Raw genomic sequence first — 21864 nt, forward strand, 5'->3', positions numbered from 1 at the left:
CGTACTTATCAAAAGGTATGTACAATTCACCAAGTTTGTCTCACATCAGACTTATAGCCAAAACTATAACTGGCCCACCTTTAACCAAAACTCGACCAGACGCAGCGGCACCGCAGTCACTATCAATGGCAATGATTGCCACCTAACACCTACACTAGTGCCCCAAAAACACAACCTTCCACCTGCGACACGCCCGAGTCACGTGTCCGCCGTCTCCGGCCCGTGTCCGGCACGCGAGCGGACCTCGGACGGGTTTTCTCCGGTAATTGCCGCGTCCGGCCGTTGCGTCATGCGCACGCACAGCTTTGTTCAGGAAATGTTGCTTTATAGCGACATGTTTTGATGTTATTTTGATTTTGTAATTGTTCGAGTACATTCGAAAGTTTAGTCAGATAAGTAGAACAGTTTATTAACCGTGAAATGGACTGTATAAAAATTGCGAATAATTTTGGTAAATTAATTTTAATCGTAACCATTTGAAATCTGAAATTAATTCCATTTGATAAGACGATCAATAATGTAATTCACAATCGCCTTACTTAATAAATTATCTATATGAAGAGAAAATACTCAAAACCGAAATGATGTAACGAGACCCAGATTCTCATCGAATGGAATGTTCAAAAAAATTGTCAAAATCTTCACACCATCCCAGTGGCGGTGGAGAGTTGCACAACACGAGGTGCGCGGGCGCCGCTCTCACCGCCAGTCGCACCTGACGCGCCGGCACGGACTGCCGACACCACACACACACAGCTGTCGCGAACACTACATTTATTCGGAATTCGGAACAGCGAATTCGCAGTGATACACAATTATACAACTGGATTTTTGTATTATTGAAATAAATAGTTTCGGTGTGCAAGGCTTGGGATCCGAGTGAGAGTGGTGTGAGGAAAGTGAGTGCAGGCGGAGCATGCGCTTGCGCTGATATTTTCACTTTCTACGCGACGGGACACTGCGCACCGTGAGTATACTGACTGCACTCACCCCGGGTTACGTAACGCGCTTTCTGACGCGAGCCGCCCGATAATCAATCAACTATTATGACTGTTACATCGCATGCGAGAAAACTTTCAACCATAAACGCGCTGCCTTTCTCACGTACAGGAAAATGTAGGTACTATTAATTGTTAAGCTGTAAACGATTTATTGAATCGTAGCTAATGTTAAAATTGATTTATTATCTGGCTCGAATAAAATGGTTCATGACATCTACCTTCACTGTTTATAACTTAATTTATCATGAAGTAAAAGTATAAACTCTCAGACCGTAATAAATTAAAAAATGTTTTTATGAGTTACAAAAACTGCATTCACCCCACTAAGTAAGAAAGAGTTTGATCTGTAATTGCCGCGCGAGATCATAAGTCAACGGCCTCATCTCGCAGCTGCAACTTCGCACTAAATTGTATTGTTTTTGGAAAGTTGAGAAAAACTAGAAATAGGTCATGCTGATGGCCTCCGCGATAGTCTTGCAGCTCTGAGAACTGATGCACATCGCGGCTTCAAGCGCTTTACTATTTATAATTACGATGTTTTACGAAGCGAGGTAAAACAGACTTAGTTCGTCAGATAGTTCGTCTAAATCCCTGGTGTACAGGAAATGCATAGATTATTTCCTTTCCAGTATAAATCCGTTGCTTTCCTAACCTACCTTATTTCTTGAAGCATCTTTTGCAACGAGGTACATAAAGGCCAGTCTGTAGTGAGGTCAAGTCTTCAATCCTATCAAATAGATTACGAAGATAAGACTGTATATCCTCAAAATCTGATTGTACTTTTCAAAATACATTATAAAGAAGGATTTTTGGAAAAATGGTTTGGTTATCAAGATTTTATTAGGTCATGCCAGTATACTTTCACCTAATTTACCTCCTGAAAAACGTCTGTAACCATCATACAAAGCTTATAGGAGTTCGCCTTGCTTTGTTACAAAAACAATACGAATTATCGCAGATTCCTTCACAATTTTAAAGGCTTAAACACAAGTCGTGCATCCCAAAGATGATTCCATTAAATAATGACTACAAGCAGCATGGTTAAGGATAATTCTCAATAAAACCACGCGTGTCGTCATCAGCATTGACCTGCCATCGTAATGAGCTCGTGAGCATTCAGTCGCATGCGCATTTGGCAATAATGCATATAAAAACATCGATTGCAATGCTGTACGTGCTTAGAATATAACACATGTTAAAACAGAATAGGCGAAATTTTATTGCGTGTAAAATAACTTAAATTGTTGCATCTTTATAATGTGATTAGCATAATGTATTCTGCATGTTCAAAGGCTCTATTAACTTAGGATGCAAATGGTTATGAAAACCTTCATTTCCGTAACCTGAAAGTTCTCTAATCCGAGATCGAACTAAAAAGCTCACAAACCCAAATAATATATGCAAAAACAATCTTCAATAATAAATTATACGAGTAATTAGTCACAGAACATATATAAACTAAGTAAAAAGTAACAATCTATTATCATCCGATACCAATTGATCAGGCCACTACAAAACAAACGCCACAAAAAGCCGGGCCCAGATGTCAGGCGTTGTGTAACGATGTTCTCGTGTGAAACGCGCCTTACATCACTCAACTGTGCCGGTGATACGCGCCTATTGATAGCTTTGTTGTTTTTTTTATTACTCGATTGGGTACGGTATAAATTGTATTGGTGTACGATTCGACATTCGGGATGCTAAGGTAACTAGGTTGAGGAGGTCAGATAGGCAGTCGCTCCATGTAAAATACTGATACGATGATGATCCTTCGAGGTACATAGGCTCATCTACATCTAAAACATAGCATAAAAATAGTGATTAAAATATAAGGCAATCCTTTAGTTATATAAAAGTCGTGTAATCATCATTATATCATATCGCAATTCCATACAAAAACAACACAAAAATAAACTAAACTCCTCACAATAATAACAGAAAAAGTATGATGTCTAATAAGCTAGAACCATCGAAAGTAAGTCGAAAACGTTCACGCACTAGTTAGTAGCCGCGGCGCCGCTTCACTTCACCGCGGGCGGTTATTATCCAAATAGCCGACATTACCCACCGCTGTCTCCTCCATTCATGCTTGTCATGCTGTTTTGTATTGTAGGTATAAAATCTGATTTCTGAATAAAAAAATAGACTCTAGTGTTTCAGGGATAATTTTTTACAAACTTTGTACATTAGACTAACTAAAAGTTTCAGTAAAAGCTTCTTTAAAACAAAGCTCTTTATAAATGTGTTGATTTTCTATTTACGATTAAGTTAGTTTATCACAAAAATCATCATCGTTTTGCTCATCTATGTCTCTTATAAATATATGTATGTATAGTAGAACATACGAGTAATTCAAAAGCGCTAAAACATATTCAAATATTTATTTAAATACATATTAACCAGTAAACGATATATTCGTAATGTAAACAATCAATTTCCACGCTTTTCTATTTTAGCACTATTTCTTCTTTCTGAGCAAATATTACAGTGAAGGTAAAATGGCAGATTAATGTATATTTGTTTGCTCAATGATAATAATTTACTCTTAATGATTTATTAGTTCACGCTACGTTTCATACTTCGCGATTTTACAGTGTGCGGCCTAAATCTGTCTCATTCAGTTAAATGAAAATAAATCTTCTAGCACATGTAATGATTGAAGAAAGTTAGGCATTTCAGGTGGGTATTTCCCCTGGTTTTCCCCATATCATGTCTTACGCAAGCCATTCAAAAGTCATAACCACAAAACAATTATTTAACCTAATTGATAACGTTAGCCATAAAAAGCGAGTCATGCCTAAAAACCTATAAACGTCATACTATAAACACACGGCCAAAGAATTGGGGTCAGCAGATAACCACCACAATGGGCTCGTCGAAACTGAAAGTTAATTATTATTTACGTTTGAACTGGTTTGCCGCAAAATACATGGTACACTGACCCGGTCCAAACATGTGTTTTGATCATAAAACTTAGCCTTTTATGGGACTTATAATTAATTTGAGCAGCAATTTTTTAAAATACGTGGTGTAATTTTAGCTAACCTATATTAACACTATAATAAGTGTCCGCTTAGAATATAATTTAATTTATAACATTATTGAATGAGTCTTCACCTTGTTATGTGATCTTTCGATTATCATCCATTATCACCATCGATAATAATTAGTTGCATAGTATGAGATGTTGAAGATACTATAATACTATCTTAGCATGGTTGTCGAGCATATCATCACCGCTGCTTTCCCCCTAGTTCAATACGCGTATCTAGATATAAAAGCTATAACCTGACCTCGAAGAAGGTTTCAACTTTCAACTTCGAGTAATTGTTGCATCAAAAGGTCATCATAAAATCAAAAGTAAATACAAAGTTTGGGAAGTGAAAAGAATTAAACGGTTTCTTAAAGTAGTAGGTATCTTAAAGAAAAACCTACAATAATCACGATACAAACTAAAAGGTAACTTCACATTTACTCGACTAGTGCAGCCCCTTTCTAGTACCTAAGTACTTTTATTACGGGAAATTAAGTTCCCAGAGTTATTTCTGATGCAAATCTTTTATGACCCAATTCATATTTAAACCTACTTTGAGGTGCAACTAATGATTAGTAAACGTTATTACGTCAACAAATATACTGGCATTTATTACTTTTGCTTCTTATCTAAGACCTGGACATCACCAAAATAAATACTATTAACCAATCAAACAAACCAATACCACAGGAATCATAAATCATCGAAACATTCGGCATTAAGTAATCATTATCTCGCTCATCTGCACACCTGCGTGACGAACAGTTTTATCTCTCCATCTACAAGCCAAGTCCATTTAGATGAAAGTTACTACTCATTATTACAAAACCCGTCAAATTGTTCTACTTAGAACATTAAACGTGTGAAAATGATGGACGGCCCCATTAAAAACTTAAATTCTCAGCATTCATTATGAGTTACGCCAAAACAGTGACTTTTATGTCCAACTCCAAAAACTGAACTCTCTAATTAGTAATTACGAGTCGCGTAATGTTAAATCGTGGGAACCGTTGGGCGGGCGCGCTCGTGCCGCGTCGTGAGCGCTCGGGCGGGTTCGGGCCGGCTCGCGCGCGCTCGGGCGCTGTCGTGCGCAGCGGCGACCAATCAGCGTAACATGACGCAACTGCTTTCACTAGCGCCCAAAGCAAACACGTCGATCGATTTTGTAATTATATTGGAATGCGATGCTTTCTTATTTGGGTTTTGATTCTGTTTCCTTGGCTGTTTCGTAATAAGTAGTCATAATACTTCCGTTTTTGGAGGCTGTATTATAAGTTGGTCAGATGTTAACTAGCTCACGTGTCATGTAAGCTCATGTAGTTATTAATTGATAGCTATTTGGATCCGTGCTAAGTATGTCGATGTAGGCGTAAGGTGGTAGCGATGTAGTGTTATGGTAATTAAGTTTGCGGAAATTATGTGCGAGCTTCCGTTACGGGTAGCGGAATTACGGGAAACCATTTGAATAATGACCATATTAATCGTTTGGTGTTCGATTTATTGATGGCGACAATTTATCTTTGTATTGATTGTTTATTGATTTCCGACTTATAACATAATTTAGCATAAACTTACCTTTATTTTAATGAGTTTTATTTATTTTTAAAGCTCACAAGAAAAAAAAAACTTTAGAAAACCTGTTCCACAATATGATCACTTTACAATATGCCACAGTACATTTAGAGATAGAAACACTTACTATTCAAAAAGCTCACCGTCACGCTTTTCGCTACAGCCTGATGATGATGACAATGGCACCTGCGCCGCGCATGCGCGCCGTGGCTCCGCCCCCGACTCCCGCGCACGCCTTGACACTGATTTATAAGTCACTTGTTTGTGAAGTTTCAAGTGTTTGACTTTGCATTTTATTGTTTGACTTTCGGATTTCTTGTGGTAATTTTCTAGTTTGTGGTTATTGGTCGGCATTGCGCAAAGGGATTTTAAAGGGAATCAATTCCCATGGAGTTTTCCATTTCCATAGAAATCAAAACTTTGTAGAGGTATATTCTGGAACCAGACTGCGAAAAACATCCTATACGATATGTAAAAACATCCCGGTAACCAGTCTTTGAATCTCTCAACTTCAGCCGGATCTTCCTACAAGTTGACATTTAAAAGACAATGCCCTCCCTCGGTACCTCCTCTGCGTGACCTACAAAGCCTTAACGATTGAAAACAACAATAAATTAAATCTTATAAACTTAAACACGAGCACCACAAAATAACGAACTACATCTTATCTGTTCCTTGAAACGTAAAGCTTAATTAGCAGGTACAACATACTCTTACATCAAGAAAACAAAACATTACGGTTATCTGCTCATCAGTTAATTAATATTGGCTAATGATCACTTGCGCGAGCGCAGAGAAAGAGATAAATGGTCAGAAGGTCCAGTGGTAACAAGGCATAAAGAAATAGCTGTGAATGATGTGACTTTTTCTTCACCGTTAATATAAAATAGGGATATAACTACCACACCATACTTCATCCTATTCCGCGCACTCGAATAATAAGTACTCTATAGCTTTCCTCGACAAATGGGCTATTAATTTCAAATTCACTAGTCCCTGAGGTTAGCAAACTCTTGAGCTTTATAAAATAAGTGTTGATATATTTTATGTACAAAGTGAGCCTTCTGAGTTGAGCCATTAGTGCGGTTTTGAGGTTGGATGCGCAGGGTGCGGTCGTTGACCCCGCTGGCCGGTCGCCATGGAAAGTGAAATCCACGGCCCTAGAAAATGAGAGTTTATGCACACTCGTGGTTACTCTAACATAGTGTACACGAATCACGATTAATATACAAAACAGATCCTCATTTAAGTCGACAAGTTTTAACTACAAGGCTTTGAGCTGTGTGGGTCAATGAAAAGGTAGGCCTGAATTACATCAGGTATTGAAGGTCTATAGTTTCCAAAAATATATTTAGGTAGGTAGGTAATGATTGTGGTTTTGATTGTCATAATTATAAATACGAAGAGATAACTAATTAAGGCACTCCATGAAGTCGTTGCTTAACGTTTCTTAATTGTCACATAAAAAGTAAGATACCAAAAGAAAATATATGTTAGTAGAATCAATACGCAATGTCTGTCTGTATGCAACAATCGCAATACAATCATTGTGTACAACTACGTAATAACACATTTTCCCAGCGCACACTTTTACCTCAGATCAATGACTTACTCAATCGAACAAAAAGAGTAAAGAAACCTTTTGTTAAATGAGGTCAAAGACATCGCTACACAAAGGAAGAAAATTTAATAACAGACTACAATATAGGTCGGAGTTTCTAGACGTCGCCGCATGAGAACCGAGGCTTTTACATACGACATCACAATCGGAGGAAAACTTCGTAGCGGTGTGAACAAACCGGCGTGACCCAGTTAGTGTAGGCGTTAATAACTTCAGATCATCATCATCATCATCATCATCATCAGCCTATCGCAGTCCACTGCTGGACATAGGCCTCTCCAAGTGCACGCCACTGAGATCTATTTTAGATAAGCAGGGTAATTTCAAACACTTTCTTATAACTTTACTAAGACCATTTTTACAGTCGAGTGTTCTTGGCTAACTAAGAAAACTGCAGGCGACAGTTTTCCACAAACGTGAAAGCTCGTTACGAAACTGTTTACTTTAAAAGAAATGCTACAATACTTTCTTAAAACTATCCTCGTACATGTGATTATACAACTTGTATTTACCTCTGTACTTTTTAAAGATACTGTCGCGTACACAAGTGTCATCTCTATTCTTATTCAGTATTCTCATATCTCGGAAGATAAACATCAATGACACTTTGAAATCGTGACTAAAGTTACAATTCTCCTTAATAAGGTTGACCTTTAGCTCTCGTAGCATCCGTCATCTGCGGAACCTTTGCCCAACTATGTTAGGGTTGGATTCCGTCTTGCTAAATGCTGTTGAAAAGGTACCAAAATTTAACATATAATGACATCCTAACTGACTTCCTCAACCCAATTACGCGGTGTCCTGCGTGAGCGACGAACGCGACGCGACGCGACGCAACACGAGGCGAATGCGACGCGATGCTTTACGCGACAAATGTCCTACGTGATTTTGGTCATTACTTCTCAAATCATGGAGAAGTTGTGTTACAATTCATGTTACAATTTGCTTGAAAGTTCATATTTAAAGTACAGACAGCAATATTCTTCCAACTTATTTGTACTAATAAGCGATTTCTTTAATGTTAATGTTTTTTGTCCCACAACAATCTACGCTTCTGGGTGTCGCATCTGGTCGCCCTCAAAACAAGTGCGCGTTAGGGCCAGGCCACAACAGTGCGTTGCGGCGTCGCATCGCAAAAATCAACGACGCATATCATATTAATCGCATAGCTGTGCAATGTTGTTTTTGCGATGCGACGCCGCAACGCACTGTTGTGGCCTGGCCCTTACGTCGCGTCTCGCCGCAGACTGTCACATAGGCCGCATGTAGGGAATGCCGTTGAGTTGATCGCGTTCGTCGCGTTCGCAGCGTCGCGTCGCGCCTCGTTCGTCGCTCACGCAGGACACCCAGTTACTATGGCAACACGATACCGCTTGATAAGACTGGCCACTAGTCAGTCTTCACGTCTTTTGACTACCCATAACGACTTTCAAGATGTGTGAAAGCATTAACTTAAAAACACTCGAAGAAATTATTTTAATTCTAATATCACATACGCTGCAAATCAAAATGCTAAAAATAACATGAATACCTAATAAAAAAGTGATTATAATTTACGAATACTTAATCTAAAGTATGTGATCAAGACAAGTGCGTACACCGCGGCTGCGCGTGCGCCGGCTGCGTTTCACTGAACGCTCCAGTTCCTGAAGGCGGAGAAATTAAAACTATATTGTGTCAGTCGCACAGCTTGAAACTTTACACTACTGACGAGATTGAAAAGTTCGTTTTCACTTGTTTTGTGTGTCTCTCAGAATTTTTTATTCACTGACGATGTTCATTTATTTTATGTAAGTTAATGTTGTTGTTGTAGGCAAGTTAATGTTGTTTGTTGGTAAAACTATATCATGAAACAAGCAGGATTGATAAATAATTTTAGTTGTTTTAAATAACAATGTAATAATATTTTTTCAGGGAAAGTTGGGCCCTGAATATAGTATAGGCATTTATGGAAAAGTTTCTTGTTCATCAAAGAACACACTCATTTTCATTTGAGCTTCAAAAAAAGATCGAAGCAAGCTCCTCGTGATTTCGAATAACATCGTTAACACCAACGAGCTCAGATTAATTTAAGTTAAAACATTCCAATGCATGACTCAATAGAAGACGTAACTAACTAAACATTACGTAAAGGTCACTGCAGGTCACCTGCCAACGCAGTGCGCGGGCGCAGCATGATCGTAACTCCACGGTTTACGAGAGACGTGACCACAAATAATATTGTTATTAGATACACCAGTGCAGCATGAATAACTAATTTTATTTACGATTTGTTACCTACACTGAATTCATTAAATAGGTGTGAATGTCTTTAACATGAGACGTCTACAATAATAATCACCTAAGTGATACCAAACTGATCTAAGCAGAGATTTTAATCAACGAAACTAAAACGAATTAACTTTGAATATAACTCAACTGTAAGTAAGTATGAATGTTCAAAATGTGCATGCAATTGTAACCTGTAACAACTAAAAAGGGCTTACAAAACGAAAAACACATGTGGAAATTCCGGGACAAACACCTGTACATATAAATAAACATTGTGCAAACATTTCAAGTCAATATTGCTCAATTAGCTAATAATGGAGTGATTGAAGCAAACGACCATCACTTCCATGGCTATTTCACCGGATACCCCCATTTGGCACCTATTTAACCTATTTCCATTTATCACTACAATATAAAGCTGTAACCGACTAATTAGCGGAAAAGGCGATCCATAGACAAACATATAATTACACAGATGTACAAACAGATATGGCGGTTAACAGAGCGTAGTTAATTGTGCAGTTAAACCTCGCGCTAACCTCGGCGTTACCTTCGTGCGTTTGCGCAGATGCGGGCTGCGAAAGCTGTGCTGGGATTTAGTTTGTTTTAGTTACATAATATCGTTTGTGGTTTTCCCAAAAACAATGGGCTGAGTAAATTCAATATGACACATTCAGTATATTTCAGAACACATATTTTAAATATTGAGGTCACAGTCATATGCAGGCTTCAAACTGGCATTTCAAACACTAATCTTACCTTTGCGAGAAAATCTCGAGCTAACCCGAGCTTATAACCTAAGAAATCGTCCCCATTCAAGACCTCTAAGTATCCGATATGAAGTTAAAAACCTTCGTTATGTATCAAAGGAGATCTCTCTCATTACCATGGCCAATAAAAACGTATAATCTCTCAATATAAGCCTTGCCATATAAGTTGCGTATCCTAGTTTTCACCGCGCGGGCGGCAGAGATGCGACGAGACGGACTCGACGCGACGACGACTGTTGCGACGAGTCCGTCTCGACTGTTGCGACGAGCTTTGATTGTACCGATAACTGTGTTCCTATAGTAAAGCGAAGATATACCATGCGATCAAAGAAGTTTTTTTCTTTTCACCTTATATTCGTGAATAAATATGTTTACTTACTATTTAACTTTAAAAGCAGACTAAGAAGAAATATAACAGTCTTTAGAAATTGAGTGTTAACACATCGCCTATTAGGTACCTAAATGCTCTACATTGAATGTGATTGCTATCGAAGCTGACTCGTTCCACACAATGAGTGACGCCCAGTTTAAAACTATCGCCTCGCTTAACGTAGCTGGTCATGGTCCGCCTCTGTTTCCGGTGGTGACTAAACATAATCACTGCATATGTACGAGTTTCACCACTAATGGCCCACCACTAATCGCTCACTAATCAGACTTTTTTACGAATCAATGCGATTGCGAATAATCGATGCGTAATAGTTCGAGCGGTCGGTAGAAAGCTTGTCATGTCACTGTGCTGTATATGGGTATGTATGACGAGTTGCTTTGAATACTGCAGTCCTGGATGCCACTATTCAAACCGACAAGATTTGTATTTTTCATAGCACAGCTTTAGTAGTCAGTATCGTTCGTGAAGCATAAAAACCTTTACATTATACATACCATATTACTTGACAAAAAATCATGTATTATACTACAGACACTATTCTTTTTGTTACCTTCTAACAAACACTGATAGGCGTTTGAAATTCATTAAGTAATTAAAAGTTAATGACACATCATCAATCATGCCTGTAACGAATACGTCCGTCGTGTCACGATGACGGAATACATACAAAAGCCAATCAATACAATTGGTCGGCTCGATAACACGATAGTTTAATGATCGAGCTGCGCGCACGCAACTTGGCTGCACTCACGTGAACTCACGGGAACGCCATTGTCGGTTCTGTCTGTCTCAAATCTCTTTCTTCTGGTGTCTTTGAACTGATAAAACAATGAGACTACTTTAAACTTGAGCTTTGGATTATATCACGGTCATTTCTCTAAAGTTTGTTAAAACAACATGTGATTGTAAAGCACATTGCTGCTTACACCATTTAACAAGACTACCTAAGCACTATTAATAACCGTTACAATATTCATAAAAACTATTTAGTTACAATATATAATACCATAATATGCAGCTTTGAATTTTGAAACTCTTCGTCAATTCTAAAAAGATTACCTATTACATTGTGTATTGCTTGATTATAGAAACTCAGCCATACTCGAAAGAGAATCAGAGTAATTTGATCATCACTACAACACTGGTACTGGACAGTGCAAATGTTGGAAATCACATCAAACGGACGCTTTTCCTCCATACTCACTTTCTATCCGTTATGTTCAGAATCAATGCGTAAGATCATGATTTCACTCACTAGGCACATGATCATCGTATTTTCTATAGTTTTCGTGATCGATACGCGGTAAAAGCATCCGAGTAACACTTTTACCTTCACTCGATAAATTAAAGAAATCGATACTTGTGATTATGTGATCGACGATAAACGTACGCGCTTCTTACACATTCACTTTGCGGTCAAATTATGCTATTTGAATTCAAAAGATGCTCAGAAATACTGCTGCTCATGCTTACCACATTATTGGAAAATCTTTTATAATCCTCATATAAAATACTATAGTAAGGAAATTGAAATCTATACCCACGGCAAAATCTCATTTGAAAACTCAAAGATAGAAGGTATCACCGGTTTTTGCCAGGAAAGTAAACATTGTAATAGTATAAAACGGCAATCTAAATTAAGACATTTGACGCTCCACTTTTCCAAGTTTACGACCACAAATTGGCCGCGAGCACGACTAACTCAAAACTAAAGGAAGTAAAATAAGGAAACCAGCTACCGTGAAGAGTATTCAAACAAATATAAATTATTCACTTTCACTTCAAATATAGAGCGTTAATTAAATGTATAACAATTATTTTAAAATAACATAACAGCAATTAGGTGATAAGTATTCCACAAATCATGTTTCTGTCCACATAACTGGACTAACGACTTCCGTGTTTGTTGTTTCAGATGATTCCCGTAATACGGCTAGGCGCCATACTGTGGCTGCTCTGCGCCGCACTAGCAGAGGTCACAGAACAGAACAGTACCACAACGAAGGCTATCAGAACAACCATCCTCCCCTCACGGACCACGAGGACAGAACTCAAAGTGTCCAGAAGCCTGAACCCTCTCGACACCACGACACTCAATGTCAGAACGAAGTCAGGACATGTCACACAGCTCATTGTAAAGAAGAAGGATAAGTCCACCACCTACGCCAGTAGCACTACTTCTGCGCCCACTACAGCCTCCCTCAGGACAACGGTATCAAACTACAACTCTACAGAAGAGAACAAAAACAAAACCGAAAGTAGGGACCAGAGAAAATTAAGCTTTATGGGTGGAGTCAACAGCGACCTCGCTGGCTACGACTATTATCTGAATCGCAACAAAAACCCTGAGGAACTAAGTGATGTTAAAGCAGAATACGGCAACTGGTCTCCAGTGTCGGTGTATCCCGAATCCGTTATCCAGGACGATGGGAAAAAGCCTGAAGCTGACCCCGAAACTTCTAACTACTACCCCACGTACGACAACGAGAAAAAGACTGAAAACAAAAAAGTTTACATCACGTCAACCAGTCTTTTCGATTACGGTGGACCCATTAAGAGCTACAGGTTTGATCCACATAATCCAGTCATTAAAAACGACAGGAACCCAGTTTATATTGAAGTTGTGAGTACCAAAGTATCTGAGGGAGAAGGAAAGACTTTCAAAGTACCAGACCCTGTCGTCATAAACTCCGAATCTATGTATATAAAAAAGGCAATCGAAAAGTTCAACAACAAGCGAGGCCGATCTATTTTAACCCTTGGCGATGATGGCATCCCTGAAATCCAAGGCGTAAGAATGCCAGACGATGAATCCGATAAGAAAACCTGGCGCAACGCAAGAGTTGTAAATGGAGAGCTGCTCCCATACCCCGAAGGCTACACTCCACCCAAAGCGATCCCTGAAGCTGACGTGTACCCGGACGTCGCCGCCGCAGACCCCGCGCAGAGCTTCGGACCCTTCACAAAGGAAGATAACTTCGAACCCAAAGACGGTCCCTTTACGAAATTCGATAACATAAAATTCGAAGCCTCTGACAGCGGTCCTTACCTAACGAGTGACAACACACCATACTCGTACAAACAGAAAAAAGACAATTACTATCTCAAATCCGGCTACGGTCCTTTCACTAAAGCTGATAATTCGAAAGTTGCCAACTCCAAACTTATCGAATATATTAAGCAGATTAACGAACAAGAATCCAAGCGTGATTACTTCAGTGGACGCAGCTCGAGGTCGCACAATGGTGACATGGAATTCGCCGAGAGCCACATCCAGAGACGTATGCTTCAGCACCCTGGAGAGGTCAGCTTCCCCAACTCCGCTATGTACACGCCTAAGAATGCTCGACCAGGCTTCGACGAGAGCGTCAGGAACCCTGTCCTGCAGTACGCGCACCCCGAGCTTGGAGTACAACCTGCGAAAGCGACCCGCGATAACGTGGAGAATTACGACAACAAAGAACGAAAAATAAAATACTACACGAATAACATTCCGAAAAGCGCTCACCCATACCCCATGGAGCCAGTCAATGGCTACGGACAGCAACGCTCTCAGTCCTCGATTAACGCTAATAAATACTACGAAGATGAATACAACAAGTTCTCGTACTACGATCACAGCTACAGCCCGAACCAAGGCGCCAGGTATCCGTACAACAACTACGCGTACATCAAGCGAGTGCCCGAACCCTCTCTGTGGAAGAGGTTCACTGACTCTATGAAGGACACATTTAACAGCGCCAGCCAGACAGTTCAACAATTTACCAAGCCCATAATGGACCCAATTGCCAAAGTAGCACAGCCGGTCTTCGAGCCTATTGTGGAGGCCACGCAAAAGATTTCATCCAACTTAGGCCTGTATCCATCAAATTCGATCCAATCGCAGAGGTATGCTCAAGACAAAATTGGTGTAGTGGCAGCAGCTTCGGGTGCTCCCGGCATGTTGCCGGCAATCGGCTTGATGGCAGGTGGAGCGGCTCTAGGACTCGGAGCAGTTGCTATGGGCAGACTGTTAGACGTCAACCTGATGCGCAGTGCTGGATTGAGCGAGGAAGACATTCAAGAGGAAATAGAGAAAGAACATAAGAGATCCTTCGGTAGTGCCTACGACATTGATAGGCAAATACTTAGCAGTCAAAAGATTTACGACGACAACTACAAGATGCCAAGTGAAAACGTATACGTTGTTATGTCACCGGACGGTGAAACAACTCGTGCCAAGCGTGATGTGTTGAATTTCTTTAAGGAGCCAAGTTATCAAGGCGTCCGCTTGAGGAGAGTGAAGCGGAAGCACCTCGTCAAGCGATCACTGAACGAGGACTTGCCTGATGACTTGCAGCGCCTGGACGGAGGGTCGAGTCCCTCGTCACTGACGTCAGCAGCCCTGGACTTGGTGAAGCAGACTGACTGGAGAGACTCTCAGTGTGCAAAGTTCACGTTCTGCAAAGTTTTAACGTCACAACCTTCAGATTCACTGTTCGCGATGGAAAAGAAGATGGAGTCGCTACTAAAGCTGTAAGTAAACTTTTTGTAATTCCTCTGTATTCTGTCGACTGACACTAATTAACTTGAAATAGTTTGCCCTATGAGGTTGCAACAATGAGAGGATTGTTGCACAACGCGAGTCACGATGTTCACTTTAGAGTTTAGTTCAGCGGCCCTTTAGTTGTAATGTTGATAAATACCAATGAGAAATCGTGCATTCAATTCCAACATTCACAACAACAACCATTAATAATATGTATATGTCGACATTATTGCGTAAAACTTGGCACCAAGTTAAAGAAGCGAGACATTTGTATTATATTGCCCATACTAAATATTTACATACTTCATGTTTATGTAAAGAAAACTGCAACAAAAAAGTATGTAAAAGGGCTCAAACTTACACGTACAAATACATAGTTATTTAAATTACCGAATACAGGCAGACAAGTTAAAAACAGATTAGTCTAGAACAAAGAACGAAATGAAGTCATTAAGATAATGTCTAGTTAAATCCTGAACGTCCGCATTACATAAGGACAAGTGAACGGATCCTATTAGAAACCAAGCGCCGAGAGAAAGCGATGATTCGCCCCATCTGATGCGCCCGCGCTTGATAACGACCCATTACTTAATAACACTTTCATCTTACATACATATTACTTAAGTTATTTCATATTTTCATGCGTGTATTCCCTATAATTGCAGACAAAAACTAACTATGTCCGAATTGTCCACAAAAGGACTGCATTTTCGTACGCCATGAATTGAGTTTTGTCGATAAGCCGAAAACCAGTTATGAATGTTGCTTTATTTAAGCTTTATCTTGTTTAACTGGAAATCGGTCACAAGGTCCATGCCAAAAGTTGCAGAGTTCATTCATATCATGTAAAACAGTTCAATTTAAGCAGGATTTTATGTAAAGTAATTTTTAATCACATTGTTTGTTTAGGAGTAACAAACTCTTTTCACGTTTTCTCTTATTGTTGTGCGTTCTTTCTAGTTTTCTGTTTGGCTAGACGTCTTAATAAAGAAGATCATTCAAGTCTCGAACATTTTGTACCCAAAAGTGAAAGTGCCGGCCAAAGAAAAAAAATAGTAGATTCTCGTAGAGAATAATGCCCTGAAGATTTTTTACTATTACAAGAATCGCCTACAATTAACCCCCAGGCTGCTACTGGACTTCGAAAGTACAAAAAAAACCCACAATGTTTGAACATCACATTACGGCCCCAAACTGGAGGAGGCAGGCGCTGCTTTCAAGCAACTCCTGCCCAACCTGAGAGGCCCAAAACCTTTCTTTTTTTTTTCTTTAATGGGAAATCATCAAATGAACCCTCCCGCTATAGGTTAGTAGCGTGAATGGGAGACTCTTACTGACTAAAACCCATCATGTTCCTTCTTAAGACCTTTATGTACCAGGGCCATGGTATGTAAATCTTTCAAACAATCCCGCAGCCCCGGCAGGCCTTGGCCCTGGAGGGCCCTGCTGGGGTTTTGCTGACGCCAGAGTAAAAATATCGCAGATTCTCAACGAGAATAATATCCTGAAGATTTTTTACTTTTATAAGGAATGTCTTCGTTTAACCCTTAGACTGCTATTTGAGTTTAAAATGTGCGTACCGTGAATAAAAAACCGAAATCGAAGTAATTCCAGTAATCGAACCGAAGTGAATGTTACGGGAAAAAAAACTGTAGACGTTAGTCTACAGTATTTTTTTAACTGACCGAACATCTACGATTACTCCCCCTGTTACACCGATGAGGCTCTTACTGATTTAAACCCGTATATCTAAACCAGCGGTAACACTTTCGGACAATCCCACACCCCGGCAGGTTTTGGCCATGATGGGTCCCACTGGTGTTTTTGCTGACTCTCTGAGGAAGGCATTGAACAACGCTCGCCGCCGACACGGGCCTTTTGTCTCCAAAGAGGCGGAGGGACGATGAGAGAGCCACCCAAAACTCACCGCCCACAGCTCAACGCCTACGGGGGCCAGGAGTCGTTCGAAATCCGACGTCCATGGTATCTTCCACGTCCACCGCAGCGGCTGGGATGAGAGGCGCGAGCTTTCAGTTGTTCTACCGCCTCTAGCATAAATGATCCGCAAAAGGAGACGATAGCATCCCATTCCCACCTGGCCCTATAGTTTCGGGTGGCTCATTGTCCCTCCCTCCCTCTACTTGGAAACAACCACCTTGGGCCCTGCAGCAAACCCTGCCGGAGCTGCGGGATTGTCCGAATGAGTTACCGCAGCCCTGATTCATGGTCAGAAGGAACATGATGGGTTGCAATCAGTAAGTCTCCTCGGTGTAACATAGGGAGGGGGTAATCATAGACATTCAGTCATTTAATAATATTTTTTTTATATATATAATAAATATAAAGATTTTTTATTCACGGTACGCACACTTTAAACTCAAATAGCAGTCTAAGGGTTAAACGAAGACGTTCCTTATAAAAGTAAAAAATCTTCAGGATATTATTCTCGTTGAGAATCTGCGATATTTTTACTCTGGCGTCAGCAAAACCCCAGCAGGGCCCTCCAGGGCCAAAGCCTGCCGGGGCTGCGGGATTGTTCGAAAGAGTTACCGTGGCCCTGGTATATAAAGTAGTACTAAGAGTCTCACAGTCCCTCACGCTGCTAACCTGCAGCGGCAGGGGTCATTTGATGATTTCCCATCAAAGAAAAAAAAGAAGAAAGCGTTTGGGCCCCTCAGGTTGGGCAGGAATTGCTTGAAGGCAGCGCCTGCCTCCTCCAGTTGGGGCCATAATGTGTTGTTCAAACATTGTGGGATTTTTTTGTACTTTCAAAGTCCAGTAGCAGCCTGGGGGTTAATTGTAGACGATTCTTGTAGTAGTAAAAAATCTTTAGGGCATCATTCTCTACGAGAATCTACTATTTTTTTACTCTGGCCGGCACTTTCAGTTTTGGGTACGAAATGAATGATCTCCTTTACAATTATTTTGTTTAATGGTCAAAAGGTAACAAAAGATGTCTTCGGCTTCCGTGTTTGTATTAACTACAGCTTATATGAGATAGGAGTTACGCAGTGTGACTGACACACTTATGTATATTAATAAACAGTTATGACTGGCAGATATACTAACCAGGACTTTGTAGGTTCTGAGCCTCAATAAGGAAGTTCAACATATGGTTGGGCTTATTGGAAATTTTCAAACATAAACAATGTTTGGACTAAAGCTAAGCCACGTGACAAAACATTAACACCGGTTACATTAGCATGCATTACGTCTGCACTTTCTCTTTCCGTCCGTCCGTCCGTCCGTCACGTAACGACGCGGGCGCAACAAAACACGACCGTTTTGCTAATATGCATGCGCGTGCATCGCATCATATACAAACTGGAGTAGAAATTTAGTGAGGAATTTATTCAAATAGGATGAATTTGGTTTGGAGTCGTGTGGTGACGTCGGACGCCCAAGAATTCAGGGAATCTTTACTTACACGAAAGTGCATGCATAATTGAACGTAAGTGAAATATAGAGCAATAATAATGAGGCATGTAGATACTTCCAACATTTTCCGCGTATAAGTAACTGAGTCCTAAGAAACCTTAACGACATCATAATGCGAATTTAATTTCATCAAGATTATTCCTAGCCAATTACGGCCAAAAACAAAACAAACAAACATGACCAAACCACAGAAGCCATGAATCTAGTTACAACTGATTACATTAGCTAATTTTACTGTACCATAAATCCGGGTACGCTCATTACAACCTACTTGGACTTGAAAAAACTCAGCAGTGAAATCATAGTGTAAATAAAACTTCAAATATCGAACACCACGCGAATTCTGACGTAACATCACATAACCGTTATGTCACGACCGGTGAATTGAGCGCTTATAAAAAAGCGATGAGAGTAACTTTGCGAATTTGGTGTCAAGCGCTGTAAGAAATGATTCAGAACTTTTTTCTCTAGTCTATGATTTATTGTCAGCACTTTAGAATTAAAAGTGAGTTAGTTGAGCAAAAAATGGTCTACTTCTTCTTCAGCCTGTCTCCGCTCGTGCATGTATTTATTATTTAAACATTTGTATTATAGAGCTATTGCTATTTATGATCAATAAGTCAACGTGTCCCAAGAAGAGCAGAAATGAACCCCTATCTTTACTTCAAACTAAAATTCGTCGATCACTTTGTTGATCATCTTGAGAGGCATCGAGAACAACCCTATGTGTCGCCATTTTTGACGGTAAAGTCCCTCACACTCGCTCGAACCATGGGAGTTCCAGTAACGAATTTGCCACTCTATAGCTAAAAACCAGCACATCAATCATGATTTTCCAGCGGTTTCAGCCGCTAAGTTGGCATTCACAGTTTTTGTCCACCTGCTGCACGCTCACAGACGGCTTGCCGCCAAAAAACGTAACTTGTTACGTAACCAGGTGCGTTCGGAAACAGTGAAAGTGTTCCGACCACATTCCGAACGGAGTTATTACATGAACCGAAGCCAAGGAAAATCGTTTCAGGTTATAAATAGACATAAGATTTATGATTTGTTTGTTTGTAAGCATATTATGTATGTAGGTATGTTTGGTTTTTTGACCTATCCAAATTGGGAAACATCTATGAAAGGGAAATGCTTTGATAGCAAAAGATTAACTTGAGCATGCCAGAGCTGTTGTTTTGCACAAATATATTTCTCGGATGATCTAAATGTGTCTCTGGATGATCTATGTGCAAAAAAGTATTTATGTAGTTAGTATGTTTAAACAATAACAAAAAAATCCACCTGACATGAAAACTTCACGCTTGAATGGATTCTAGAAATATTATTGAAGGAACAACAAGTTTGTTTGTACGAAGCGATATTTCAAAACCTGACAAATGTGGTCGGTTTTTCCAATGCACTGATTATAAATTCCAAATTGCATATGTAGTTCACAATTAGGTTTCGTCACATCACTGTTGGGAATTGTATTGCTAATGTATGACTCAAGCATTTCCCATGATAGCTGACCTAGAATGACTTTTATATGGTGTCAACTTACAATTAATAATCAATTAAGTAGTTATAATAACAGAAGAAGTGAAAATCTACCTCTTTATTGCCGTTAAATATTAAGATGGACCTAAAATAATACCTTGAGGAACTCCTACTGCGGAATGGAAAAGTTTTCCGTGCTTTAAGCAAAAAAGCAAAATATTTATTTAAATGCAATCTTAAATTTTAATCAGATTGGTAATAATATTTATTTTAAGCACCGCAAATACCCAGAAACGCTTAAAACATTAAACGAGTTATCAACCTCACAAATCACAACATACATGGACATGAATCCACTCATTATTGATTTACTTCGTACTTAAACAAAATACGATAAAAAGACACAGGGGAATATGAACCTTAACGTGAACATTTCAGTTTAAATCACAAAGGGGAAATTAAAAAGAAACTTGGGACAATTGACAGTGCGGATGATGAGGAGTTTCTCGTAAAGCATAAAGCATGGCGGCGTGAAAGCGAAGCCCGTGACTCATGGGGTTACTGCGCATTGTTGGCACGGTGTCTGACTACCGGTGAAGTTAATAAGGGAAGATTTGAAGGAAGTCATTGTCTGTTAGTACAAAGTAGAAACGGATGGATGTAGCTTTATGAGAAACCTTGCTCCTACACACGACAAGAAACACTAGGAAACAGGACATGCACGACTAGGAAATGATTTTTAGAGAAGAAACAATAGATCACTTTCAGGGACATGATAATCCTAACATTTAAATCACCATACAGCCTAAAACAAACATGTTAACCTTGCTACTTTAAATACGACCCTTATCCATCTTCAACATTGTTCTAACACCAATATTTCGATGTTTCCAGCATCTCCCGCGGGGACGGCGCAAGCGCAGCAGTGGTGGCGCACCAGCTCGGTGACGTCATGCAGGCCAGCAGAGACCACGACTGCCATCGCTTCACCTGTGACCTGCACTAGATCCTCAACCTCTTTACTGGCACTCTCGGAGACCTACCATAACCAATTTCATTAAGAACTGTTTAAAGAAAAATTGTGGTAAGGCATGAGAGAGGCCAATTTATGTGATCAATTTATCAAATTATGTGAAATGATAACCAACAAGATTTTGCAACTTAGCTTGATTAATTTCTAACAATGTATCATTCATGAGTCAAAGGCTAAGTTGCAAAATAATTCTTGTTGAAACACGGACGTTGAAAATAACAATGTTGTGGGAAGTGCTAGTTCCTTCACCGGTAACCAGTGAAGCCAGTGAAATGGAACTTTCATACGTTTCAGTAACTTGTTACTTATAGCGAAACGTCAATAACTTGTGAGAATATTTACGTTTTACACACATACATAATAATATGTAGTATCTGCCTAGAGAAGGTATGCTGTGTGAATTGATATATACATATACCTATAGCCCAGACAATCTTTTAACTAAGCATGGTCCAAAACTACTGTTAGCATTCGACGCCGTAATAAGGGTCGTTTGCAGACAATCATAGTCTCTGAGTCACAATGTACTATCATTGTCAAATAATCAATCCTCCAACTATTGTGTAGGATGTATTACACCTTAATCTAAGTACACACTACGTGATAGGTCTAATCATAAGATTTCCATGTATCATACTTTTTATAATAGTCATCCATCATCATCACTGATCATCCGATGCACTATCAAATTGGTACATTTATTGGAGACATGACAACTGACACAGT

General features: G+C 39.7%; 1 protein-coding gene across 1 annotated transcript; it reads left to right on the plus strand.

Annotated features, from left to right (window-relative positions):
• The first annotated feature begins 727 nt into the window (after positions 1–727).
• LOC124636468 lies at positions 728–21612 on the plus strand. The gene is made up of 3 exons (XM_047172567.1): positions 728–967; positions 12576–15175; positions 21000–21612. Exons 2-3 carry the CDS (start codon positions 12576–12578, stop codon positions 21109–21111), a joined length of 2712 nt encoding a protein of 903 aa, XP_047028523.1. The 5' UTR covers positions 728–967; the 3' UTR covers positions 21112–21612.
• Positions 21613–21864: the final 252 nt, after the last annotated feature.

Source organism: Helicoverpa zea, chromosome 14 (genome assembly GCF_022581195.2).
Source record: "Helicoverpa zea isolate HzStark_Cry1AcR chromosome 14, ilHelZeax1.1, whole genome shotgun sequence".
NCBI lineage: Eukaryota > Metazoa > Arthropoda > Insecta > Lepidoptera > Noctuidae > Helicoverpa > Helicoverpa zea.